Below are 25605 nucleotides of genomic sequence, written 5' to 3' on the forward strand. Positions count from 1 at the left end.
ATCTTTCATAGGGAATTTTATTACTTTTAAGAATCTTTTGCTGGAATATTGAGTACTTAACTGCCAAATTACTGAAATGTACTCTAAGCACTGAAAACTGCTATGAGTTTATACCCACATGAAACTGACAGATATAGACATCTTCTTATATTGCAACTAGACAAAATCTAGTCAAAAATAAGCCTAGGGCTTCCCTGGTTGCACAGTGGTTGAGAGTCCGCCTGCCGATGCAGGTGACACGGGTTTGTGCCCCGGTCCGGGAAGATCCCACATGCTGCGGAGCGGCTGGGCCCGTGAGCCATGGCTGCTGAGCCTGCGCGTCCGGAGCCTGTGCTCCGCAACGGGAGAGGCCGCAACAGTGAGAGGCCCGTGTACCGCAAAAAAAAAAAAGCCTATCATCCTAAGACTCAAGCTTAAAATTCACATTCTTTAACAAAGTCAGCAATACTCATGAAACCAGGAAGTGAAAGTTTCTTCGTGCTTAACCTATGTTTAAACAACTGCTATGAATTTTTAATTACTTCTACTTTTTTCTTTACTATAGAGTATTGTAACACAAGTATTAAAACTCTAGGATCATCACACTTACCTATAAGGCTTATCAGAATTATGGATTCGTCTGTGGTTTCTGACACCAACGTACGTTGTACTTGTATAATCACATACATCACATCTATACTGTTTCTGGACCGACGACTTATTCCCTGGACAAAGTATTTCACAGTTTTAGTGACGTGCTTTGATTAGATTAAAATGACAGCATTTACATTCCACTATAAACGAGTATTTATACCATACAGTACTAACATTTCAATGAAGGCTTTCTCACTGTTTAATAAAGTTAACAAGTTTGAATGTAGCTTTACAGGTTCTCCTACATCTGCACTATCAGTGGATATAAAGTGAATATCATCTGATCTGTAAACACAGATACATTGGGTTAGCTTCTACATAACCTTGTACAAAATTCTAAAATATAATGAACCTGATGCCAGCTGCCCTGCTGATTGTGTAGCAGGTGAATTAACCAGAGATACACTGTTAATTTGAAAGGTGTTAGTCTAATCAATATTGGATATATTGTCTTAAGGAAACGTTGATTTGCCAACAAGCTGTAATTTAATACTATAATACAACATTATAAAGTATGGCTACAAAGCATATCTAACAAACTCAATATAAAAAGCCCAAAGCTTTTTCACTCTGTAGGTTTCCTTTGTTTATAACTGTCAGCTATCAAAGCAACAACAGAAGGGAAAGCAATGGCAAAGTATTAAGTGCTATTTAATGTAGTATAATTATACCTAGTAAGCTGACAGCTTACAAGGACTAACATGAATATGCAGCTCTCCGAAATCCAGGAAACATGAATCCATAGGAACAGGCCTTGTCACTAAACTCACTCTGCAACAACAGGGCTGGGGAATTCAAATCAGGGTAAGCTTGAGGCAATACAAGCAGAATGAGTTGGTCATAGGAAACTGTTCCTGAAGATATTCAGTGATTTATTTACGCTTCTGTCAGCACAAGGTCCACAGCCTATTCATAGCCTGACTGCTTTATATTCAGAAACAAAGCAAGCATAGAAGCTGAAGAACAAGACACGACAGGAAGAAAGCTTAGGTAGAACACAGCACACACTGCATAAAAGTAAAAGTGGTGATACAAAAGAAAACCCACATGGAAATTTTAGCAAAACAAAGAAAATCCTTAGGTTAAATTTAAGCTTTCTAAAATTAAAATTTCTTTTGCTAGTAACTATTTTTGCCAGGCAGAACAAAATGTCCTGATTTCCTGGTATAAATCTATAACATTAATACACACACTAATCATAATTATAATCTAAGTATTGCTCTTAATTGGTAGGTTAAAAACTTGGGCTTGATAAGTGGCACTGCTCCAGATACAGTTAAAAAAAAACAAACTCTGAAAAACTGAAGTGTGAAATATTGGATAATGGTTTTGTGTGAGAAATATTACAGATCAACGACAACTAATAAAAATGACAGATGGAAAAACTTAATATAGCACAGAATGAGAGCCTGTGCTACTTCAAGCAACTGTTTCCAATGGAAAGAATATTGGATTTAAATTTCAAAAACTTGGGCTTAGTCTCTGCTCTGCCACTTAGTACCAATGTGATCATGGGCAAATTATTTCACCTCTTAAGGACTCAGTTTATTCATCTACGAAACGGAAATACTTGAACCTCCCAGCATGGTTTGGTAAGCCCAGGAGCATGTTGTACTCCTCCTTCACCGCAGTCTGTACGTTACCTGCATGTCTGGGTCAAGTCTGACCCATCACTAGCTGCAGACTCCCTGAGGGTAGGGATCTGCCTGTTTTGCTTACACAGAATCCCCAGGACTTGGCAAATTACAGATTTACAATAAAGAACAATTTAATTAAATTTCATGAAGAAACAGCATATGAAAGTGCTTTGCCCAGAGCTCTCAGAGCACCTGTGGTGTTTGCTGACATACCTGTCAGTACAGTTTTGGGTTCCTCACTGGGCTGGGTACCTCGAAGGCAGTGACACCTCCACCGCACTCCAAGCACCTAGCACAGTATCCAGCTCAGGATGGGCACTCCACGCCTTCTGGCAGAACAAATGTCTGAGGTACTATTACATTGGATCTCTGAGTCAAAAACGTGCCACAAGTTATCTGTGCTATTGTGATGGATGAAGGCTGGAAGCCACAGAAGCATGCATCTCCCCTCTTGTTTAATTAGTTTATTAAAGGGTTAAAAAAGTTTTGATAAACATGAATTATTTTTATCTTCTTTGTGAGCTAAAAACTTGTTCTTTGGCCTGAAAACTAGATTTTGAGAGATCTAATACCGAATCAATAAAGTATCAGTATAGATGTAAGTACGCTGGAGGTTATCAGCCGTCTGAATTGTTACACTACCATGACAGAGAACAGCAGATAGAGCCAAGTGGAGGTGTGGGGGTGGGGAGGAGAGGCATGGCAAGCAATTTAAAATCCATACGTGTAGCCCTAAGAAACAGAGCATGCGCCACAGAGAGGATGCAAAATGGAATGTGGTGGATAGATGCTAACGCCATGAAGCTCAAATTGGTTATTTTAATTTTGAGCTGACATTTCAATATTTTTAATTCAAATTGTGCGTTTTAATTTGTTAACCCATTTGGCCAGTTTAAAATTATTGTTTTTAGAGATGGTGCTAGAAAAGAGTGGTAACCACAGTTGGTGCCACTGAGTGAGTAGTACTTACTTTATTCCTTCATTAGGGATTTATGGCCCAAAGATATCAAATGTTTTAATGTCTCCCTTAAAGGGGATATGGAAACATAATGAATTAACATAAAAGGAGGCATTTAGGGCTATTTTGTAAAAAGGAAACAAAACAGTTTTAGCTCAGCCATCTATGGCAGGAACAGATGCTATGTCATAAACTCCTTTTGTTTTGGATAGTTTTACGGGGATGACATCTGTTTGACAAGGGAATTTTGGTGCTGCAGCGGTATCAAAATCAGTTCTTTCAGAAACATTCTAGAACCAGTTTTGCTTTCTGGGGTCAGTTTAATGAAACATTATGGTAAAACACTTTACTCTGCAGTTGTTCCTAACTTTAATTCTTAGGAAATCTAAAAAGGAAAGTCACTCCAGTATATTTTACTTCCCATAAACACTATGTACTACACTTGAGACATTTAAAGTATATCAATTTAAGTGAGATGATGCAAGGAAGCACAGCTTATTACACTTTAATTCTCCGGATGTGGCAACCGCCTTTTCATGGAACTCTAATTAAATCTTTTGATTCTAATATTCCTATTAGCAGAAACTCGGCTGACTGGTACCTAACCAGTACATAAAAACAGCCTGTGTTGTTTTTTTAAATAATGCAGATGAAATCTGGCAGTTACACTTGGATAAGAATAAGATCACAGCAGGAAGCCTCAGTTAAAGATTGAGGTGGGGGCCTACCATCTGCAAAAGCTACGTTCTCAGTGGGTCAGCTGGTACTGAGAAAGGAAAGGGAAAGGAGGCTTTCTTTCTGTGCTGCAGCTTCCCTGGCTTGCCGGCGTGTCATCTCAGGGTTTCTGCTGTACCTGGCTCCTATAGGACGGCATACATTGCAGAGTATATCTACCTATACGGTTGAGGCTGAGTACTTACTAATACAGTACTTCATTTAGTACTCAGAGATAAAATTCACTCACACAGCTTAAAAATAGAGGCAAATAGATGGAGCTTTAGTCCTGAAAATAACCCACATGACAACGAAGGGCATTTTTTACTTCATGTGCTAATCAATATCATCTATACAAGAAAATGCAGATACCTTCCTGAACACATTTTCCATCAGTTTTATCACTGGAAATTCTTGACTCATTAGAAGTTGCTATTGACAAGGTATCTGGAAGACTGTGTTGCTCTCTCTCATGGTTCCTCAGTTGACTCTAAAAAATTGAGAGAAATTAATATGTAATTTTCAATAAACATATTTACGGTTACTAGGAGGCTGTAGAAGGAGTTAACTGCTTTTGTCACCTAGTACCTAGAACACACTACCAATATTTAAAAATCAAACGTGTTAAAAGATTACTTGAAACGTTTGACAGCTTATGGAAAGAAATACACTAAGGAAAACACAATCTTATCAAAAAGGCAATTCCTCTTTTCACATTCTCTGAAAGGAAGCCACCACTGTCTTAGGGAGTGCTTACGCATGGCATGTGTATGCTTCCTGAAACACTGGTGAGCCCAGAGGAAAGAGCAGAGTGTTCAGAATAACTCAGTACTTTCACAAAAATAAATCCAATCAGTTAACTTCTGCACTTCAGATGATTTCTGCCTTTAAATATCAACGAAATTTGTAAAAGAAACTTAGTTGGAACTGCGACTCCAAGGACATCTTCCCCCTTACGCCCACCCCCATGAATCAAGAGTGCAGCAGCGGGCTTCCCTGGTGGCGCAGTGGTTGAGAGTCCGCCTGCCGATGCAGGAGACATGGGTTCGTGCCCGGGTCCAGGAAGATCCCACATGCCACAGGGCGGCTGGGCCCGTGAGCCATAGCCGCTGAGGCTGCGCGTCTGGAGCCTGTGCTCCACAACGGGAGAGGCCACAACAGTGAGAGGCCCCTGTACCGCAAAAAAAAAAAAGAGTGCAGCAGCAAAAGCAGCTCCTGGAACTTGCCTTTGCAGCCCATTTGAATGGCTACTTGTCCAGTGGCCAGAGGCCATTTCAGAATTTCATGAGAGCAATCCAAGAGGCAGTGAATCTCAGAATCAAAGGCTTTTTAATTCCTGCTTACCTGTTTACTACCAGCTGGACCCCAACTCTGGCTAAACTGAGAAAAAAGTCGACATCCCAGTCAGCCCTTTACAATACACTTTTTTCCCCCGCAAACAGTCAACTGGCATATTGAAGAAAAGTTCTAAACCAATGATTCAATGAACACAAGTTGCCTTTACAAAAACAGTATTTTCATACTGGTTGTTGGTTTTAGGTAGCACTTAAAATGAAAATCACGGTACTTGAAGGTACTGTAAACTTCCCATAAAATATAACATACATGGCTCTATTTCCACTGTGCTGTCTTTCATTAAGTCCCATACAGTCCATTTTTGCTTGTGCAAGGATATAAATCACTGTTGGTTGGTTGTGTAGCAGCTGAAGTGAATGACTTGCATTCTGGGGGCACATAAGATGAAAAATAGGTATTTTTTTGCATCGATCACATAGGGTTAACTTTGTGTAAGTCAAATGAGTGTACAATGTTCCTCCACTGTACATCCCTTGTAATTCCCTTGCACTTTAAAATCAACACACTTTAAAAAAGATATACACTTGGAAACACTAAACCAATAAAAACAGGGCCTGTTAAGGAGGCGGCAGGCAGGGGGAAAAAGTCCTACACCAGACGACCCAGCCTTCAGTCCCAACTTTAATACTAATTAGTTGGGATCCCATGGGCAGATTACCAAACTTTTCTGGGGCTCAGTTTCCTTACCTATAAAATGAGGTGGGTGGACTGTATCTACAAAGCTCCCTCCATGCTCTAAAATTCTAAGGTTCTCCGAATGATTTCATGAACCAATGCTTACCTTATAATGGAAGGATTCTTCACACTGCTTGCACTGGTATATTCTTGTTTTACAGTGGTTGATCATGTGGCTCTCCAGGTCTTTGCTGTTGTCAGCTATGTGCTCACAGATAGGACACTGATAGGGCTGTCTCTGTCGATGGACTCGCAAGTGCTGCTTGATGTAGCCCTTGTTACCGCTGGCGTAGTGACACAGGCGGCAGCGGTAGGGCCGGTCAGCGTTTGGGATGTACTCCACGACGTTGCTTCCTGACAAACTTGTATCACTGCTGGGTTGGCACTGGGCATTATCCTGCAATTCTTTCAAAATGTCATCATCAGAAGCGTTTTGGTCTGTCCTTTCCCTTAATTTTTCAATCACCGTGAGTAAGGACATGCTGATACCTGTCTTAACTTGCCCATCTGACAATTCCTGCCTACCCTCTGGGAGTGCTACTAAGGTAGAGTTGCTTTGGTTGAAACTAGTCAATCCCTCCGAAGAGCTTTTAAGTGGTGACATCATTTTAGAATACGCTGCCAATGTACCATCTACTTGCCTTTGTCCGGTGTCTGGATCTAAAAGCTTTATATTCCCGTAGTGCCCAAGGTTGGCTCGCGTTAGCTCTGCAGCTCTTATAGGCATGGTGACCAGGGCTTCTGCAGCTAATGAGTGTAGTCTGAGAGACTCAGAATTTGTCCTTCTTCGGCCTGGTGGGGCATTCTCATCAGTAGCCAGTCCTTTATTTATTAACTCACTGTCTTTCTTCTCTGTATTGCTCCAGCCTATGATCAGCCCCCCAATATCGACAGTGCATTTATCAGCATGATAGACTTCATCTCTTCCTTCACATGCAATCTTGGCTTCTGTCTGGCTCAGGTTTTTCCCCTCTTCAATTTCAGCATTCATGAGGAAATGTTTCTGCGGAAGAGTCTCTTCAGCACTTGGCAGACGCTCCACTATCACGTTAACATGACCTTTCTTATTTGGGCTACTGCTAATGATTTTCTGTGCTGACGAAAGTAGGCTATCAGCAACCAGGTTCTCCTCTGCATCCGAAATCACCTCCAGCACTTCTTCCTCATTAGGGTCAAGGGTAACTGACTGACTTAGATGAACACCCCCTTCCACACTCTGTTCTAAAGGAGATGAAGATGATAATGACTCTGAGCTGCAAATCTGCACTTGTACTGTTGGCCCGTTGTGGATACTCAGTTCACTGTCTCCAATTGCAATGACTACTGCGTGGACCCCACCAGGTGCAGCGGCCACTGAAGAATCCAGCAAGCCTAGGGGCTCATTTTCATTTTCAAATATTGGATAGGAGCAATCAACCTCCCCAGCATGTTTCCAAGCATGTGTTTTCAACATTCTCTGCTGGCCACAAGTGTAACTACAAAACAAGCATCGATACATGCCATACTGTTCATAGGCATACCACTTCCTCCTACCCATTTCTGCCACAGATGCCGTTTGGATGGTATGAGTCTGTGGGCTGTCCACACTGACTGGGATGTCAGGAACGGTTTCATTATTTCTTCCTGAGGTTCTCTGACACAAAGAGTTGGTGGGGCTTACGCACTGCTGGGCTTTGGATTGAGTGTGACTGTTGGCATCGTTTTCGTGGTCATTTACCACATGAGCTTCAAGTTCCTCTTGGCTTTTAGATGTAATATGGCACTCTGCGCACATTAGTATCACTTCATTCTGCTGACCGTGCTGCTTGATATGATCTTTTAACACAGAAAAAGATGATGACAGAAACTTACAAAGGCTACACTGGTAAGACATAGCCTTCCCATCGTTCTGGGCGAGAGAGTCAGGGGTAAAATGTATTTGTGACATCTCAGCCCTTCTATTATCAGCAGCAGGTGACTGGGTTACTTTAGCTGGAATCTCACAAGATTCTTGACTTTCAAGAGAGTGTGTTGCAGCACTTGAACGTGACCGTTTTTTGCCAATTAAAAGACATTTTTGTGACTTTTCATGTTCCACTATCTTGCTTAACTTCTGAATAACATGGATTAATGGATCTGTTTTAGCTTTTCTTTTTTCATCAACTTCCAGTGATGGACTGATGACAGTTTTGGCAGTCAACATAGCTTCCTGTTTCCCAATACCTGGCACCAACATGGCGACACTGCTGCTTTCTTCCATATCTAAAAAGGAGAATATATGACAGAAAGAATCACCAGGTTACAGTATCATTACAGGCATATAATTCAGGAAATCTAAACTACTCTTAGATTTAAGCTAATCTAAGTATTTTCTAACCTGGGAGTTCCATATCAACACACCTGACTATCCTCAACAGAGACTTAAATTGCTCACAATTTTTCTTTGGAATGCTGTCCCCTATCAAGACTGATGATTGAGGTGTTTCCATCCTTCATTTCTTTCTTTGGAAATGACTTTTAACAATCTACATCTCCTTTTTTCTTCACTTTCTTTCCCCTAGACATCTAGCTGGACCTAATCAGTACTCCTTCTCTTTTGCACAATGCCAGAAAAGAAAAGAAAAAAGACTGCTATTCCATTATCAAAGGAATACAGCCATTCCCAGGGCATGTGGAACCACCTCAAGTTATTATGAAATACTATTCTGTAAAGCCAACACATGACTGATACAATTCTTGGGAGACAACTTCTTGCACCAAATATAATTGTGGTTTTATTACTAAAAGCATGTGTTTTTTTTTTCTCCCTAGATCTTTGGAATTGTGAAAATATGGGCATGTAACCTATTGTAAAGGGAACAGTGTATTTTGAGAAGTATTATGCAAATGAAACTAAATAAAAGCAATGATCCAGTTCCTTCTTTTACTTCCTTTGATTTATTTTCCTGAAGATAAACCACAAACTATGCTGTGGTTTTTTCTAGAGGTCATATTAGTGGTCAACTATTACTCATACACACATACATTTTTCTTTTCTGAAAGGGAAAGGGGTATCAGAGAAGGAAAAAATTGATATCCTGGTCGTGTTATAGGTCTAAAAAAGCACAGAGGCCTTAAAAAAGTCATTTCCTACAGGTTATCTGTAGGTTGTAGTAATGTGTTATGGCCGAGGAAGCCATTAACATAAAATGCTTATCTTTCAGCCTAAATCTTGAACACTCTATTTCTTGGCAGTACTTTCACTGCAAACATTTCCTTTGGCTTAAAGTGAGATTCATTTGTTGACCTGGATCACGTTTTTAAGTTTAGGCTTTTTTCCAGCAACAAGTTTTGTTTTTCCACATTTTAGGTGCATTCTGGAATCTTACTCACAACATTCAATAAATGCCAGCAAAATTTCTAGTGGCACCAGCTATAGACCAAAGATCATACTGTTCTTAAACCTCAGTCACAGGCTCGGAATTCTCTTCAGGAGGCGAATCATGGCTCCTCTTCCCTCAAATGGCTGAATCAACACATAGGGGCCCTTTAGCCACTGCCAAGATCATACCTAAACTCCTGCAAGACCTCACCAGTGCTCTGGCCAGCTGCAGGCCCAGTTCTCCCACATCAACTGACAGCAGTTATGGATTTTCCTCTCTTATTTTCTACTCTTTGTGGCACACTAACTTTTCTATACCCAGATCCATGTCATGCAAAAAGGTAAACATTTTACTCTCAGCTTCTTTAGTACTACTTCTTCCTACTGTCCTGATACCCTGCTCTGTGCGATCAGCTTTTTTCTCTTCCACTTGTAGCTGCACTCCCAGCAGGGAATGCATTCCACAGCCATTACAACAATGACAGCTGTGCCAGCTCCCCAATGCCAGTGGCCCTTTAGCCACTGTCTCCCCTAAACAACCTGAGGGCATTACCTCAAAAGACTAGCTCCTTTACACCTTTCTCAAGTAGGAAGTACAGAAATGTTTTTAAATCTCTACACTCAACCTTAAGTTACTAAAGAAGGGACCAGTGGGGGAAACAATTTGTTTCTTTAGAAAAACCCTTTGTGACTTCATAAGTCACCTTACTGCCCGAGAATTCCACATTTTTAGGCCAAGGGAAGCTTTGGCTCTTCTTGTGATTACTGATTTCCCTCTAGGGTCATTCACTTAAGGCTTTATTTCTTTCAATTGTTAAATGCAAATTTCTTACATATTTAAGAGCTAATAGGAATCCCTGAACATTTAATTTCTTACATAAGATTTGGTGCACTACTATAGATGGAAGGTCTCCTTCCCATGAAATGTGACATCCACGCAGGCTGACTGATAATCTGGAGGTTAACCAGTGAATATTTGCTCAACAGACTTTGCACACCCACAGGGTTACAAAGGTGACTCATTATCCTTCTTCTATTTAATGACATAATAGGAGGAAGTCAGAGCAGTGCAAATTTGCTCCCCGTGGATATTTCAGTGTGTACCTTAAAAAGAAAGCAAAATGAAGAAGAGGAGTTCATCTTATCTCAAGAAAAAGACTAATACAAAAGAACCTGATAAAACATTCAGATTTTAAAGCTGTGTCTGCTCAGGCATTAAGAGCTAATGGAAATCTGCAGCAGATGCTCCAATTTTCCCTGAACATTTATGTAAGTATCTCATTATAGAGGCTGCATACATTTGAGGATAAGTACGAAAACGGCACCTATAAAACAGATATGACAACATAAAATACATCAAGAAACACCTGAAAAACCATTTGGGGTCCATGTGGCAAAGTCAATGCACAAGTCTCATTAAAACAAAAGACTTTGTTAAAAAAGGTTAGATAAACAGCTCACAATAAAGTATACACAGAGAGGAAGTTAAGTTGAATATTGGCCAACTCAAATTTTTCACCAAAATTTCACTTAGGCCACCAATGTGCGTGTGCGTGTATGTGTGTGTGTGTTGAATACATATGGGATTACATGCTGTGAAGTAAAATTTGAATAATAAAAGAGATAAAAATAAGGAGTACAGATTCAATCCTAGTGGCTCAAGATTGCCGACAACCTGGATTATGATAATCTGCATACTATCCATGACCTCCAAGAAGAGATCAAGGTGAATGAAACCTAAAAAAAAAAAAAAATTACCAAGGGGGAGTGGGGGCGAGTGAACAGGTTCAGGATATAAAATAAGAACAGCAAATTTTCTAGCTGGAATCATGAGCATCTAGGAGTTCATTATATTATTCTTTCTACTTGTGTAAATGTTTAAAAATTTTAAAAATAAAAAGTTAAAGGACTTCCCTTGTGGCACAGTGGTTAAGAATCTGCCTGCCAATGCAGGGGACATGGGTTTGATCCCTGGTCCGGGAAGATCCCACATGCTGCAGAGCAACTAAGCCCGTGCACCACAGCTACTGAGCCCGCGAGCCACAACTGCTGAGTCTGCATGCCACAACCACTGAAGCTCGTGCACCTAGAGCCCATGCTCCACAACAAGGGAAGCCACCGTGATGAGAAGTCTGTGCACCGCAATGAAGAGTAGCCCCTGCTCGCTGCAACTAGAGAATGCCCCCGTGCATCAACGAAGAACCAATGCAGCCAAAAATAAACAAATAAATTTATTTATTTATTAATTATTATTTTTTTTTTTGCGGTACGCGATCCTTTCACTGTTGTGGCCTCTCCCATCGCGAAGCACAGGCTCTGGACGCGCAGGCTCAGCGGCCATGGCTCACAGGCCCAGCCGCTCTGTGGCACGTGGGATCTTCCCGGACTAGGGCACGAACCCGTGTCCCCTGCATCGGCAGGCGGACTCTCAACCACCGCGCCACCAGGGAAGCCCAAATAAATTTATTAAAAAAAAAACATTTTTTACAAGGCACCAAGCCAAGTACCAAGAAGAATTGAAAAAATTTTAAATTTATAATACTCACAGAGTTTAAAACTGAGTTAAGTGGATAAGACTAACATATTTAGAAGTTAAAAAGAATTAACAGTTTTAAAATAACCCAGCTGTACACAAGGTGAAGTAGTCAGAAGGCAACATCCAATGACCAAATCCTAACAGAGACTGAAGAGCTCATTTTGGTCTAGGGAGGGAAGAAAAGGCTTTTTGAAGAGGTAAGATGCACACTGTATTCCAAAAGAAGAGCATGCTGGACGTCACCCGTTTGCCCCTCTGGGCTGTCTCCTCTTTTCCACTCTGCTCTCTATCCCAGGAGGGATTACATCACTACGCTCCCATGCCCTCTAGTTGAGTTATGCCAATGGGGAGCCATGACAGGAGATACGAAGGCAGCAAAGGGAGATCACGACATTCATTTCCCTGGTTTCCTCCCTCTAGGTCACCTTGAAGTGGCTGTGTTCCTCAACAAAAGGCCATTCTCTCCAGGCAGGCTATTCTACAGGACTCTCCCTTCTCCTGATGCTGCTAGCTCCAGATGACAGAATTATTCCTGTGGTTTGCCTATACAAATCCTACACCTTTATAAGTATCTTTGTAAATACATCCTCTCTGAATTATCCTAATATGAGAGTGCCATTTTGCTTTCTTGGAATTTGCTGACAAGAAAGCAGCCATAACATTAGATTTTCAGAAGCGAGAATAAGCATGCTATCTAGGGATTAGTGAAAAGATCAGTATGGCTGAACAATGAGGTTTACTAGGATGAGGAAAGACTATAGGCATCAGCAAAACACGGGTTTTCTCGTTTGGGATCTTTAGACATAACATTTGACCAAATATATCAAATTGTTATAAATAAATAAATAAATAAAAGTTGTATCCCAAGCCAGAAAAGTTCTACAACCTTCTCCACTGAGTCTCAAGTCTTCCCTAAACAACGGAATCCCATAGGCAAAAGCTTATAATTAATGTCTTTCCCAAAAATAGAGCCAAATTATTTCAGTTGTCTTTATTTCCTTACAATTTGCTATTTGGTTTATTTGTACATCTAATTAGTTCCTTTCAGTTATAGCAGTATGGTTATCATATGTAAAATCAAGTTGAACAATTCATGGGGGCTTGGGTAGAACTAGAGAAAGGCCGTAATTTTCTGTGAACGTACAAAGACAGTTCAGTATGTTATATAAAGAACCTTTTCTTTCAGACTAAGAATTTGTTCTTTCCAATTAGAAAAAAATTGTGCTATAGAAGTAACGGCCAATTCCTCGTTCTTCCATATTACCGTAATTGTAAAATATAAAATGTTCATTTTGCTCCAGCCAAAAGAAGGCAGGGGACATAGCTCATGGGTCCCTCTTCTAGAGGAACCTCAGCTGTGTGACCTTAGGCAAGTCACTGTTTCTGAGCGTTTTACATTCTACAGATGTAAAACAAGAGTTGTGCTGGATGAACTTTCATGTTCCTGTCCTATAAACTGTCTATAAAAAGTTACCTTGAAACTGCTTACACGTTATTTATAGATTTATCTTACTAACGTCAGCTGTAATTTACTTGAATTAAAATCTCCTTAGCTTAATTATTAATTGCCCACCAAGAAAAAACCAAGTGCAAATATCAAAGTATATGAATTTCACAGTATAAAATTTCTTAGCTGGCATCTAGCCTGAGAGAATATTTGAATTTCGCAGCTGCAATTAAGACACAAGGTCTAACTAATGTTAACCAATATTCAGATTTAACATTTACTGAGCACCTATAACGTGCCAAGCAATGTGCGGGAGACTACCAAAATAAGGAAGAGGGAACCCTTGCCCTTGAGGTGCTCACAGACCAGAGAGTAGTGCCAGTGTAGATTCTGTGTATTACTCATGAAATTCCTGGTAATACTGGCCTCTTTATTTGCAGATAAGGAATCTGAGGTTCACAGATGCAAAGTAATAGCTAGTTTAAGAACTGGAATCCAAGCCTATCTGATTCTAAATCCATCCTTTCTCAATACACCAATTCTCCTCTTAATTCTCAGTGTGAACAAAAAAATGTATAAAGTATAAATAATGAAAAGAGCAACAGCCTCTTACAGCTAGGCAGTATCAAACATGTATGTTTGAGCTTCATTAAGTCTTTGGGACAGGCTAGGTGGGTGTTACACAATTCTACAAATAAGGAAACACTCAGTGCAGTTTAAGTGACTTACCCAAGGTTACATGGCTGTTAAGTGGCAGAGCCTGTGTCTTTCAAGTCAATTCCTGAAATTAATACATAACCTAGAATGAATCTAAAAGATCAAAGAATGGTATTCATTTCACCTAGAATGCAACTTTATCGATTATGGTTAAGTAAATAGTTTACTGCCAGGGCAGAAAGCACATATTTGGCTTTCCCCTGAAATTAATTTTAAACGAGTTAGTGAAGTAAAGAAATGAAGGGCCAGGCTTTCTCTTTTAATCAGTAATGCAACCCATACACTGAATCAGAGCAGAGTACTGAAGAAAGTACAAACTCAAAGAACAAATTCAATTACTGATAAATCCAGTAATTACCGGATAGGAGAGATGCAGACTGGCAGCAAATTACAGCCCACTGCAGTACTAAAAAGATCGCCTACGGGGTGGGATGGTGGCCTCTGTCTAATTAATCGTCCAGGCCTTCCACACACAAACCATTCACTACGGATGCCCCCAGGTCTTACACGGTGGGAGCTTTTCCCAATGATCTCCGTGATCTCTGGGGAGACCACTTCATGGAGGAGGTTCGAAATAGGTGCAGAACACCAGAACGGCGTCTATGTACTAGCTTTTCCTACACCCATCAGTGGCTTGGGAGATGCGGGTTGAGAAAAGTAATCAACAGACGCGGTGAGGACACCGTCGTTCGCTCCATTCCAACAGGCCTACGCGGTTTCACACGTGCAAAGGGTAGAGAAGCGACACCCGGCGGGCCTGCCTGCGGGCCAGGCTGGTGAGTACGCGGGCAGCGGCAGGTTCCCCCCCACCCCCCCACCCCCAAGGTGCAGGGTAAGCCCGGGGTCTCCACAGGCCTTGCTGTGGGCGGCACAGAGGACTGAAAAGGGACAAGGAACTTGGGGCATGTGGCCAGCATCGGGCGGGTGTCTGCCGGCTGAGGAGGAAGCCGGCGCCGGTAGAGGCCTGAGGGGAGGACGCACATGGCCGGCGGCGGCGCTAACAGCAGGCGGAGGGGCGGCCCCGGGGCGCGGTACCTGCGGTCGGGCGGCGGCTGCTGCTTCCGCGAGCCTCCTTTGGCCGGCCAGGAGCCCGGCCGTGCCCTCACCCTCGTCCTCGCCCACCTCTCTCCCTGCTCTTCTCCCTCTTTACCCCCGCTTTTCCCTCCTCATCCGGAGCTCCAAAATGGCGGCGCTTGGGACGGATCACGTGAGCCGGGGGCAGGTCAGGTGACCCGAGTGGCGGGCGGAGGGGGCGGGGCGATGCTCAGGCCCCGCCCATGGGCATCTCGGGACGCCGGCTGGGCGGGCGCAAAGAGGATACCCTGTCAGCTCACTGCAATCCCCGGCTCCTGGGTGAGGTTAAGGCGCGGGTTGTTGGGCTGCCACGGCCCAAGCGTGGCCTTCTGAGTGGTCGTTGGGTCTAGAAGTCAGTGAGTGCTCACTTTGGAGTCTCCCCACGTCGCCCAAACCTGCTGTGGGCTAGGTTTCCTTTCCCTCATTGGCTCTCAGCAGTGGGCGTTGACATTCTTTACAGCCCTATGCTTCTGAATTTGTTACAGCTTTTGGTTGGGCTATACTTTTTTGTGGGGTTCTTGGCTAAAATGTAGAGGTGCTACCTAAGTTCATGGCTGGACTTCAAGTGTGCCTGGTGAGGGGCAGAGCTGGCCCTGGGAAATCTACTTGCTGGAGAGATTGAGGATTTTGAGGGAAAGAAGTCATCCTGAGAGTTGTAGGACCAGACTTGGTAGCTTGCTTCACCTGGTAGCACAACCTCAGTCCTCTGAGGGCACCATGGTGTTGGTCATTTGGATCTGTTTTATGACATACATGCCAGCTTTATAAGCAGTCCTGTTTCCATCCCCCTGCTGACAGAGTAAAATGCAATGTTAGTTAAGCGTTCCACCCAACTTCAGGAATGCTGGACAGGTTTGGTGTATTGGGAACTACACAGCAGGGTGCTTGGATCCGGGCTGAGCATGTGGGCCGTGAACAGTAGGAAGGGAGTAAAACTGAAGATTCCAGTCATAGTAATGGACTTGTTCATTGAGATACGGGCATACCTGGGAGAGATTGTGGATTTGGTTCTCGACCACTGCCATAAAGCGAGTCACATGAATTTGACATCAATTGGTTACCCAGTGCATATAAAAGTTTTGTTTACACCATACTGTAATCTCTTAAGTGTGTAATAGCATTATGTCTAAAAAACAGCATACATGCCTTAATTAAAAAATACTTCATTGCTAAAATATGCTAACCATCATCTGAGCCTTCACATTCATAATCTTTTTGCAATAATAACATCAAAGGTCATAGGTCACTATAACGAACATAATAATAATGAAAAGGTTTGAAATATTTTGAGAACTACCAAAATGGGATGCAGAGACATGAAATGAGCAAATGCTGTTGAAAAAAATGGCACTGATAGACTGGCTTGATGCAGGGTTGTCACAAACCTTCAATTTGCAAAAAATGCAATAACTGCAAATTCATTAAACAGAAAAAATGAAGCACAATAAAATGAGTTATGCCTGTATCTCTTGGGGACTTCCAGGTGTACTTAGAGACCTTTGCAGCAGGCTGGACTCTCAATTATCAAGTGGGAGAAAGATCCAACAAAACCTTGTCATTGTTCAGAGAGGTCAGTAATTCCTGAGATACAGTAAATATCTCAGGATACAAATTCACCTGAATTTGGGGGGTTGGGAAACCAGCAAATTTAGAATTCTGCTATTCCACAGAATTCTTTGCCAATTGGACCAAGTAGCTAAGAAGAAGGAAAAATAAAGGGTTGAATAATTTTTTTCAATAAAAGAGACTGAACAGGAGACTAGCATGGAAGGGTGGAAGGAAAAAAATTGAGGAAAACCAGAAATACATAAAAGGAAGAATGTGAGAACAAACAATGTGCAAATTTCTTTTTTCTTCTTGAGCTACTGACACAAACAATCCTTGTTTAAAGCTACCTGAAGAGAGGCTTTTCTTTAGTACTGTCTTAACTGTAATGTCCATGTATATGAAAGTTGACAGAACAGGAATCAGAGAATTATTTTACCAGAGCAGAGTGCAAAAACAAAGTGGAGAAACTATAATCTAGGGAAAATAAGGGAATTCTAAAACAAGTGAGAGGTTAAGTATATCTCTGTCTGAACTTCCTGTGGTTGTCTTTTCTAATATTCACCAGCTATTTTGCAATGTACCTCTTCCAGCACAAGGTTAGACAAAACTTCCTGGCCCTCTTCCTGGCTCAGAGGTGTGGCCTCTGACTGGTGTTGGCTAATGAATTGTGTGAAGAAGTGAGGGGTGCCACTTCCATCTTGGAACGGTTATTTGCCAGGGCAGTGCCCTCCAGAGTGCCCTTTCCCTGCTGGCTTGATAACCAGCAATGTTTGAAATGGTGGCCACCCTGTCAGCCCACATTTTAGAGTGGTGGTGATGAGCTGAGCCCCTAGCTGACCCACAATGAATATATATAAACCTCACTGAGGTTTTGGAGCTGTTTGTTACCGCACCATGACATAACCACTGCTGACTGACACTCCTCTTCCCTATACTGAAGTAACTGGAAGAGACAGAATCAATAAGAAGAAACCATTACAGGCAGATAGGAATGTTAATAAAAGAATTAAGACCTTCATTCCTGAAGGCAGAGAAGGTATAAGACACAGAATCCAATACAAAAACCTGAAGACAGAGAAGGTATAAGACACAGAATCCAATAGAAAAACCTAGGCAACTTCAAAAAGCCAGTGGAGCAAAACTTCAGTATTTCTCTTTCCTACACAGAAGGTCTCCAGAAAATTGCAGTAAACGTTTTTAGGTCAGGGGAATACAAAGACATTCAGGTATAGTTCCACTGAACTTGTGGATATCTCACCGAATCTCTTTTAAGCACCTTCCACTTGCCACAGAATGTCATTTGTCATGATTTAATTAACCAATCATATTAAGATTTAGCATTATAGATAGGAAACTTGCTTACTCCTAGTACCTACTCAGTGGAATCAGATTTTGTCTCCAGATGAGAGATGACCCAGATAACTGAATGCTTACCTCCACACATCTCATTATTCTATTTTGGGATCAGTAATTAGCTGATGAGCTTAAAGGTTTCACTTCTACAAGTGTCACAGGTTTGTATCTTCTAAAGTGACCAGGTTGCCTGATAATACATGATGTGTGCTTGACAGCTTAAACCATAGCACTGTTTAAATTTGGGGAACATTCAGTACAGTGCAGTGAATAAGTTGCCAAGGCAATGACTGGTTATAAACTGAATGAGACATTAACCTGTTGAAACTTGTGGAGAAGACCAACTTGTTCCCGGACATGATACTCGTGAAGGACACCTCGTCTTTGGTGTAATAGGATTAGGTTAGATTTCTTTTGAAGGGATTAATCATGTAGGTTTTTGGCACAGCACAGAGAATTGGAGGAGACATGTTAACCTGCATTTCTTTTAGTTGTAATTTTTATCGTGACCTTTAAAAAATATTCTTTGGATATACTGCCTCAAAAAAGGAAAGATTAATACACCCACAGACATAGAAAACAAACTTATAGTTCCCAAAGAAGAAGGGGGGAGGGGAGAGATAAATCAGGAGGATGGGATTAACATATACTCACTACTATATATAGCGTAGATAACCATCAAGGACCTACTGTATAGCACAGCAAACTATACTCAATATTTTGTAATAACTTATAAGGGAAAAGAATCTGAAAAAGAATATATGTATGTATATATGTATAACTGAATCACTGTGCTGTACACCTGAGACTAACATGACATTGTAAATCAACTATACATCAATTAAAAAAAAAACACAAGAAAGGAAAGATTGTGGAAGGGTCAGAGAAAGCAGTGGACTAAAAGGGGAAAAGAAAAGGATGTGATGGTGTGAGCGGAGAAGATAAACACAAAAATTTTTCCTGACTTTCTATTTAGCTCCTGTGGGACTGTGGGCAGGTAGGCTGCATCTTTCTGACGTTTTCATCCTGCCTGTAAGACAAGAAGTTCAATTTATCCTCTTTTTTTAGCTTCAAATGTCTGGTACATGGAAGTACAGAGTTTAATTATAGGAGTCCTCTGGGTTCAAAAGGGGACTTCATCATTAAGAATAATGGCAAGGCTTGATTTTATTAATGAATGAAAAGATTGCTTGATGTAAGTTAGAAGGAATGTAAGATTAAAAGACATGATATATTATTATATATACTGCTGTCAGTAATAAATTAATATTAGCGCTAGGTTCCTTACACTTTGCATCTGAATGTACACCTAGAAATACTTCATAATTATAGTTCAGGTCTCAAGAATCATCATAGGGCTTCCCTGGTGGCGCAGTGGTTGAGAGTCTGCCTGCCGATGCAGGGGACACGGGTTCGAGCCCTGGTCTGGGAAGATCCCACATGCCGCGGAGCAACTAGGCCCGTGAGCCACAACTACTGAGCCTGCGCATCTGGAGCCTGTGCTCTGCAACAAGAGAGGCCGAGGTAGTGAGAGGCCCGCGCACCGCGATGAAGAGTGGCCCCCGCTCGCCGCAACTAGAGAAAGCCCTCACACAGAAACGAAGACCCAACACAGCCAAAAATAAATAAATAAATTTATAAAAAAAAAAAAAAAGAATCATCATAAATTATCCATTTGTCATTCATTCTCTGCTAAAAGCCACAGACCTACATCATTTCAGCAGCACATTGACATCTAAAATCTCTGGTACTACGAGGCACACATATTAATTTGTTTCTTATTGAGGGCCAGAATAAACTAGAAGGATACACAACTGATAGTGACCAGGAAGAATTGGAGAAAGAGCAAGGGGTGTCTATTCTCAGAGTTGGGGTTTGCTTAACTTTCAGCTCAGCTGTTTTGGGTCTGAGCTGCTAACTGGTTTAGGAGAGGCCCACGAGGAGCTCAGACTGTCAGAGGACCTAAAGCAGCCCTGCAGTCCTGGCGGTGATGGAATTCTGTAGAGTTCCCTTGGTCCCTGGACTCTGTCTTATACCAGCACCTGGGAGTAAGGACAAGAATCAATGGTGGTGACATCTAGTGGCCGACCTGGGATGTGCAGTCAAGCCACAGAACACTCCAGTGGGAAGCAGGACATTTGCCTTCTCCAGCTAACTCAGGCCTGACCCCCGGGTCCCTGAATCAGTCTAAGAGTTTGCTTTCTGGCAGAGCTGTCCTGAATTCATGTTGATTTATGGTTGGGGTCCAGGAAAGGCACCAGCAGGCTGGGTGTGGAGGTGGAGTGGGGCTGCCCGTGAGGGTGTCGGCAGGCTCCCTTCAGTCTGGTCTGCATGTGCCACAGACTCAGGGCTGGGCAGAGCTGCACGGGGGAGCAGGGAGCTGGTCTCCGCCAGACTGTCTCTCTGCTTCAACGCAGACTGGTTATTGGAGCGCTCAAGCAATTTTCAGTCGTCTTTGTCAATAAAGTCAGTCTCTTTTCTACTAGGGCAATGAAAATGAGATTTTGAGGCCGCCAGAGGGCTGTCTCCTTGGGCCACTTTATCTGCCCAGGAGCCTCAGCTGAGTTGGGTGTCAGCTATTTGCTATGTCCAAAATCCCATTGACAGGTAATACCACCTGCTTCTGAACAAGACAGTGTGATTCTAATAGGGTACCGTTAAATTCTTCTCACAGAAACGGTTTCCTTAACGCAGTGACCTTTATTGATGAGAAGGGCAGAGGAAGAAAATGAAAAGAAGAAGGAGAAGATGAAGAAAAACACTAAGAGGAAAAGTAACTGCTAATCAAACCAAGAGGGCCTGGCTAAAGGGTAATCCTGTGACCTCCAAATGTGTCGTTTGTTATTTTGACAGCTCCTCTTGAGGTGATAGACTAGGAGAAGCTGCTAGCATCACCATCAGCCGGCTGGGAGTTCCACCTCTTGCTTCCTTAAGACATCAGTAAATGGATAACCACAGACAGTAAGTAGACTACCTTCTAAGGTCCTCCAGTCTGAGCTCTTCATATACTATGGAAGACCAGGCATGAGGAACATTGTTTGATCTTCTGGGGTGTTTCTTTCATTGAGAAAGAGACATGAGTGAGAAAGGGAAGGGAAAATGCATATGACACCCAGAGATGGTCTGCACTGTAATTGTCATGCCTTTTCTGGTCATGAGGCCGAAACTAGTCTTCACTGGCTCCAGCAAGACATAAGATTGGGAGGATCCAGCTTAGGTCTGTTGTGAGATGGCAGTGGTATATCCAGAATCAGGCATGCGTGGGCCTGCTGCAGGGCACATGTGAGCTTCATGAGCAGGTGGCCAGGCTCTCATGTCATCTACCCCTCTAGCACTAGCACCTCTCCCTCAGCTCACACCTCTGGGCCCCATGGAGGGAGAACCCTGTGCCCAGCGGATGGGAGGGGAGAAGCCTGAGCTAAGGTCTTGAATAAATCAGCTTGGTATGTGGAAGAATATGGACCAACATGAACGGAAGTGTGCGGTGAGAGTGAACACAAGGCATTTGTCTGGAGTGTGAAGATGCTTCTGTCTGGCATGGAGGGCTTGGAGTGGGGAGTAGGGAGAGCTTTGCCCTGAAAGGCACACTGAGGCTGAGGCTGGCCGAGCAGAGACAGGCAGCAAGCATCTATTGGGGGCCCTCGTGGTGCAGGGCCCTGTGTTAGGGGCTCTGCTTATCTTGTTTCACACATCTTTGTGGACTCGGCTCTGCAGTCATTAATTATGTGTGTAATCCCTGCCTCAGCAACTGTCTACCCTGGCAGAGAATGAGCTCCAAGAGCCCAGGGAGCTTGGCAGTTTTATGCATCAATATTCCCCCTGGCCTAGAATAGGACCCTGAATGCAGTTACACTCAGTAAACACTCGTTGATTGAATGAAGAAGTGATTTCATTCAGCAGACGTGCTCCCAGATCTGGGCTTTATTTGAGGAGCTACTTGAAAGCCATTTTGGGGAATCGCAGCAATTTGATTGAGAGCTGGGGGCTTGGGAGAGAGAATAAAGACAGTGTCCGGTTAGGGACCCGGGAGTTGACTTCAGAGAGGCTCTAAGAATCCAGGCTGTGGACTGGGTCTCACCCTGAGCTTCAAAACCTATTAGCACTCATTGGCTATGTGGTCTGGGGCAAGGTACTTAACCTCTCTGTGCCTCTGCTACTTCATCTGTAAAATGGGGATAGTGATACCTATCTTGCAGGGCTACTGAAAAATTTAAAGGACATAATGTATAGGAAGCACTGATATACCCGATCGATAAACAACAAGTATTATTATTGCAAAGATTCAGACTGGAATGATATGAAATGGAAGGAAGAGATGGAGGTGAGACTGTGATCAGAGAACAAGTAGCATTTGAGGCTAATTGGAACTAGGGTGTGCAGTGGAGAGCCAATGAGCACCTCTGTTATTTCAGTGTGTCCTGGGTGGGAAGGACAGACAGCTCTGGGCTCCAACACCAAAGGCAGAGGCAAGCACAGAAGTCAGAGGACACACGGAAAAGAAGAGGCCAGGATCACCCAGCTACGCTCCAATCAGCTCATCAGTCGTGGAATTTGATGTGAGCCCAGTTAGTCACGTTACATATGACTATGTGCGTTTCCAGCCTATTTTTCCTAAACGTGGATTTTTTTGGCATCAGAATGCGTGCTAACACCCTAAGATGTAGTTACATTTTGGTTAAGAAGTCCAGAAGACTTTGGACTTGGCTTTGAAAAATTGAAAGTGAATTGAATTTGCATTATTTAAGTGGTTTATTCAGATTAACACTGCTATCTCTTCAGATTTAGAATTTCAAAGACTCAAGATTTGATATTTTAGCAGCAACAATGACATCTAGGGGTTGGTTTGTACAGGTTTAATCTTAGATATATGTCCTCTACGTTTTGAAAAATAGGGGTGCTAACACATTGATTCCACTTAAAATGTCTGGACCATGTGAACTTGGTCGGTGGCCAGGGCAACACTGATGGATCAAAGTAAGGAAAAAGCTGGAAGTAACTTCTGCTGTCATCTAAGAAAGCGACTTTCCTTCTAAAATTGCAGCACTTCTCAGTTTGCTGAATATACTCATTTCCCCCCGACTTTTTAACCAGCGATATGGCATCCTTCTCAGCTCTCCTGTTTGAGCCTCAACCACTCTTCCTATGGGTGACAGAACTGTCTTCCCTGCATGGAGAAGGGCTGGGACCAAGGTTCTAGCTCCTTCCAGGTTTTTCCATTCTTTGATGAGCCAGTGGAGGGAGTCTGACTGTTCACCTCTTGTCTACCCCATGATTTTACCAGATTCTTTTAAATGGACCATTCTCTTGGCTTTGCGGCTTTGACTGTCAGACTCAGAGGGAGCTTTTGGTCTGTTGTCAGATAGTCAACTAACAGTGGTGACTGAGCATCTTCTGGGTACAGTCCTATTTATGTGCATGTGTGCATTGTGTGTGTGTGTGTGTGTGTGTGTGTGTGTGTGTGTGTGTGTCCCATGGGGTTCAGGTGGGATTGATAGGGGCCCCAAAGGCAATACACCTGGGTTAAGTCTATGAAAAACATAGTTTATTTAGAGGACACCAAACATACATGTTAATAGGAAATAAATTATACATGAAAACATCTATGAACATACTGCAAAAATTCACAAATATTCAGATAATGTTTAAGGTTCCTCACAGCATGAAAATTCTCTGATTTTTGTGCAGATTAAAATTAGTACTCTGTTATACTGATGCATAATGATGTCGGTAGCAGCACAAGAATTACAGAATTTTTTTTTTATGTTCTAGTGAGAGCAATGCAAAATAGGGCTCATCTCCGTTGGTGAGTATGAGTTGACCCTCAGCGTTATCAAGCTGTGAGGCTCATTTCTGGTTTGCAGAACTGTACAGAATAAGCTGAGTGTTGGGAGACCTGGCCCAAGTGTACCACTCTGGGAATGCACACCCTGATCGTTTAACTTTTCAATTATCTTAAGATGGGCCTGGAAATCCTTTTGTTCCAACCCTTGCCGTTGACCTTGCCTTTTCTCTCTTTGTCCAGTTTTCTGCCATAGCAAGCTGAGTGTATAGAACCAATGCATCACCAGGCTGTCAGTTTCACCTTCCAAATAATCCTCAAATCTTTCCCTTTCTGGTGGTGCCTAAAAATCTCCAACGCTTCTAATAAAGATCCAGACCTTTACCCAGCCTTCGATGTCTGGCCTGATGTCCCTGGCCACTGCCCCAGCGTCGACCCCATCACAACCGCCCACCCTTAGGTGTGTTTTTTTTTTTTGTTTCCCAGCTGCACCGAGCCTGGTGTCCTCCTACCTCCTCCCACTCCTCTCCACGTGATTATCTCTTACTCTTCCTTAGGTCTCAGCAAAGTACTGTCTTCTCAGGGAGTCCTTCCCTGACTTTCACGACCAGGTTAAATCCCTTTACCCTTTCTTAGAGCCTTTGGTCACAGCTCTTGCCATCACTGTAGTTTATCTGTATGGTTATAGCATCCATGTCAACCGCCCTTCATAAATGGCAGATATTGTGATGTCAGCCAACATGTTGTGTTAGTGTAGTGCCTGGGACTAGTAGATGCTGATGAAGAAACAAACATTGAATGAATGAATGAATGATAAACATGCTGGAGTTTGTCTTGAGTGACTGAGATTCTTGTAGTGCTTCAGATTCATCAGTCCAATATCAAATCACTCTGATTTAGTCCATCCGGACTATTATCACAGAAAACCATAGACTGGGGACTTATAAACAATCGAGATTGATTTCTCACAGTTCTACACGCTGGGAGGTCAAAGATCAAGGTGCCAGCAGATTCGGTATCTAGTGAGTACCCACTTCCTGGTTCGTAGACAGCCATCTTCTTGCTGTGTCCTCACACTGCAGAAGGGTCGAGGGAGCTCTCTGGGGTCTCTTTTATAAGAGCACTAATTCCATTCACGAGGGTTCCACCCACATAATCTAAGTACCTCCCAAGAATCCCACCTCCAAATACCATCACACTGGGGATAGGTTTCAGCATATGAATGTTGGGGGAACGTTATATTCAGTCTATAGCACTCGATTTGGTTGTGCAAAATAGAGAACTAGATGGTAGACCATATGGGTTAAATTTATGTGAGTTCTAAGACCCACTGAGGAAAATTTGATTTAAATGAATGCTTCACATCATGGGGTCTCAGTGTTGAGTATAGAAAATTCCAATTACTTGAGTAGCCTCATTGATCAAAGGTCCTCCTGTTTATTAACACTGAGATGCTGTAGAATAAAGAGGCACCTGGTATGGCCAGTTTTGCATTGATGAAGTTCATCTATGTTAGCTGAGAATTCTTGTGACCCAAACCCAGGCAGAGTCCAAGAATGGGAGTTGCATTCTCACAGCTCTAGGGAAGAACTATAATACATTCCACTCTCTCGGAAAGAATTTTCTAAAAATCCTTTGCCTCACTAAGCTCAGGTAGATATAGTCTTGATGTGTTATTTATAAGGGAAAGATGATCAGGCAATCTTAATTTGGAGCAGAGATTTGTTGCTTATAATCTACTTTGAAAAAAATAGGAGTAAACTCAAGGGGACGTAGTGTTAGCGCCCAAAGGCTTTTCTTGGGGCATTTTCTAATTGTTTTTGTATTTATCCTAGATT

General features: G+C 42.4%; 1 protein-coding gene across 9 annotated transcripts in view; it reads right to left on the minus strand.

Moving 5' to 3' along the window:
* Positions 1 to 15224, minus strand: part of ZNF507 (zinc finger protein 507) — a 48020-nt gene extending 32796 nt beyond the window's left edge. For 3 of the 9 annotated variants that reach the window (XR_004346996.1, XR_004346999.1, XM_032613714.1), the window contains exons 1-5: positions 15049 to 15172; positions 14026 to 14119; positions 6080 to 8214; positions 4315 to 4432; positions 590 to 704 (exon numbers count right to left, since the gene is read on the minus strand). Coding sequence is in view for 5 of the 9 variants with exons in the window: in XM_032613714.1 (XP_032469605.1) it covers positions 590 to 704; positions 4315 to 4432; positions 6080 to 8212 (2366 nt within the window). In the remaining 4 variants the exon portion in view is untranslated. Of the gene's footprint in view, positions 1 to 589; positions 705 to 4314; positions 4433 to 6079; positions 8215 to 10190; positions 10418 to 14025; positions 14120 to 15048 lie in introns of all 9 variants that reach the window. The other 6 variants (XM_032613717.1, XR_004346997.1, XM_032613715.1 and 3 more) reach the window with 6 other exon arrangements.
* Between the last annotated feature and the right edge of the window lie 10381 nt (positions 15225 to 25605).

This window comes from Phocoena sinus, chromosome 19 (assembly GCF_008692025.1).
Source record: "Phocoena sinus isolate mPhoSin1 chromosome 19, mPhoSin1.pri, whole genome shotgun sequence".
NCBI lineage: Eukaryota > Metazoa > Chordata > Mammalia > Artiodactyla > Phocoenidae > Phocoena > Phocoena sinus.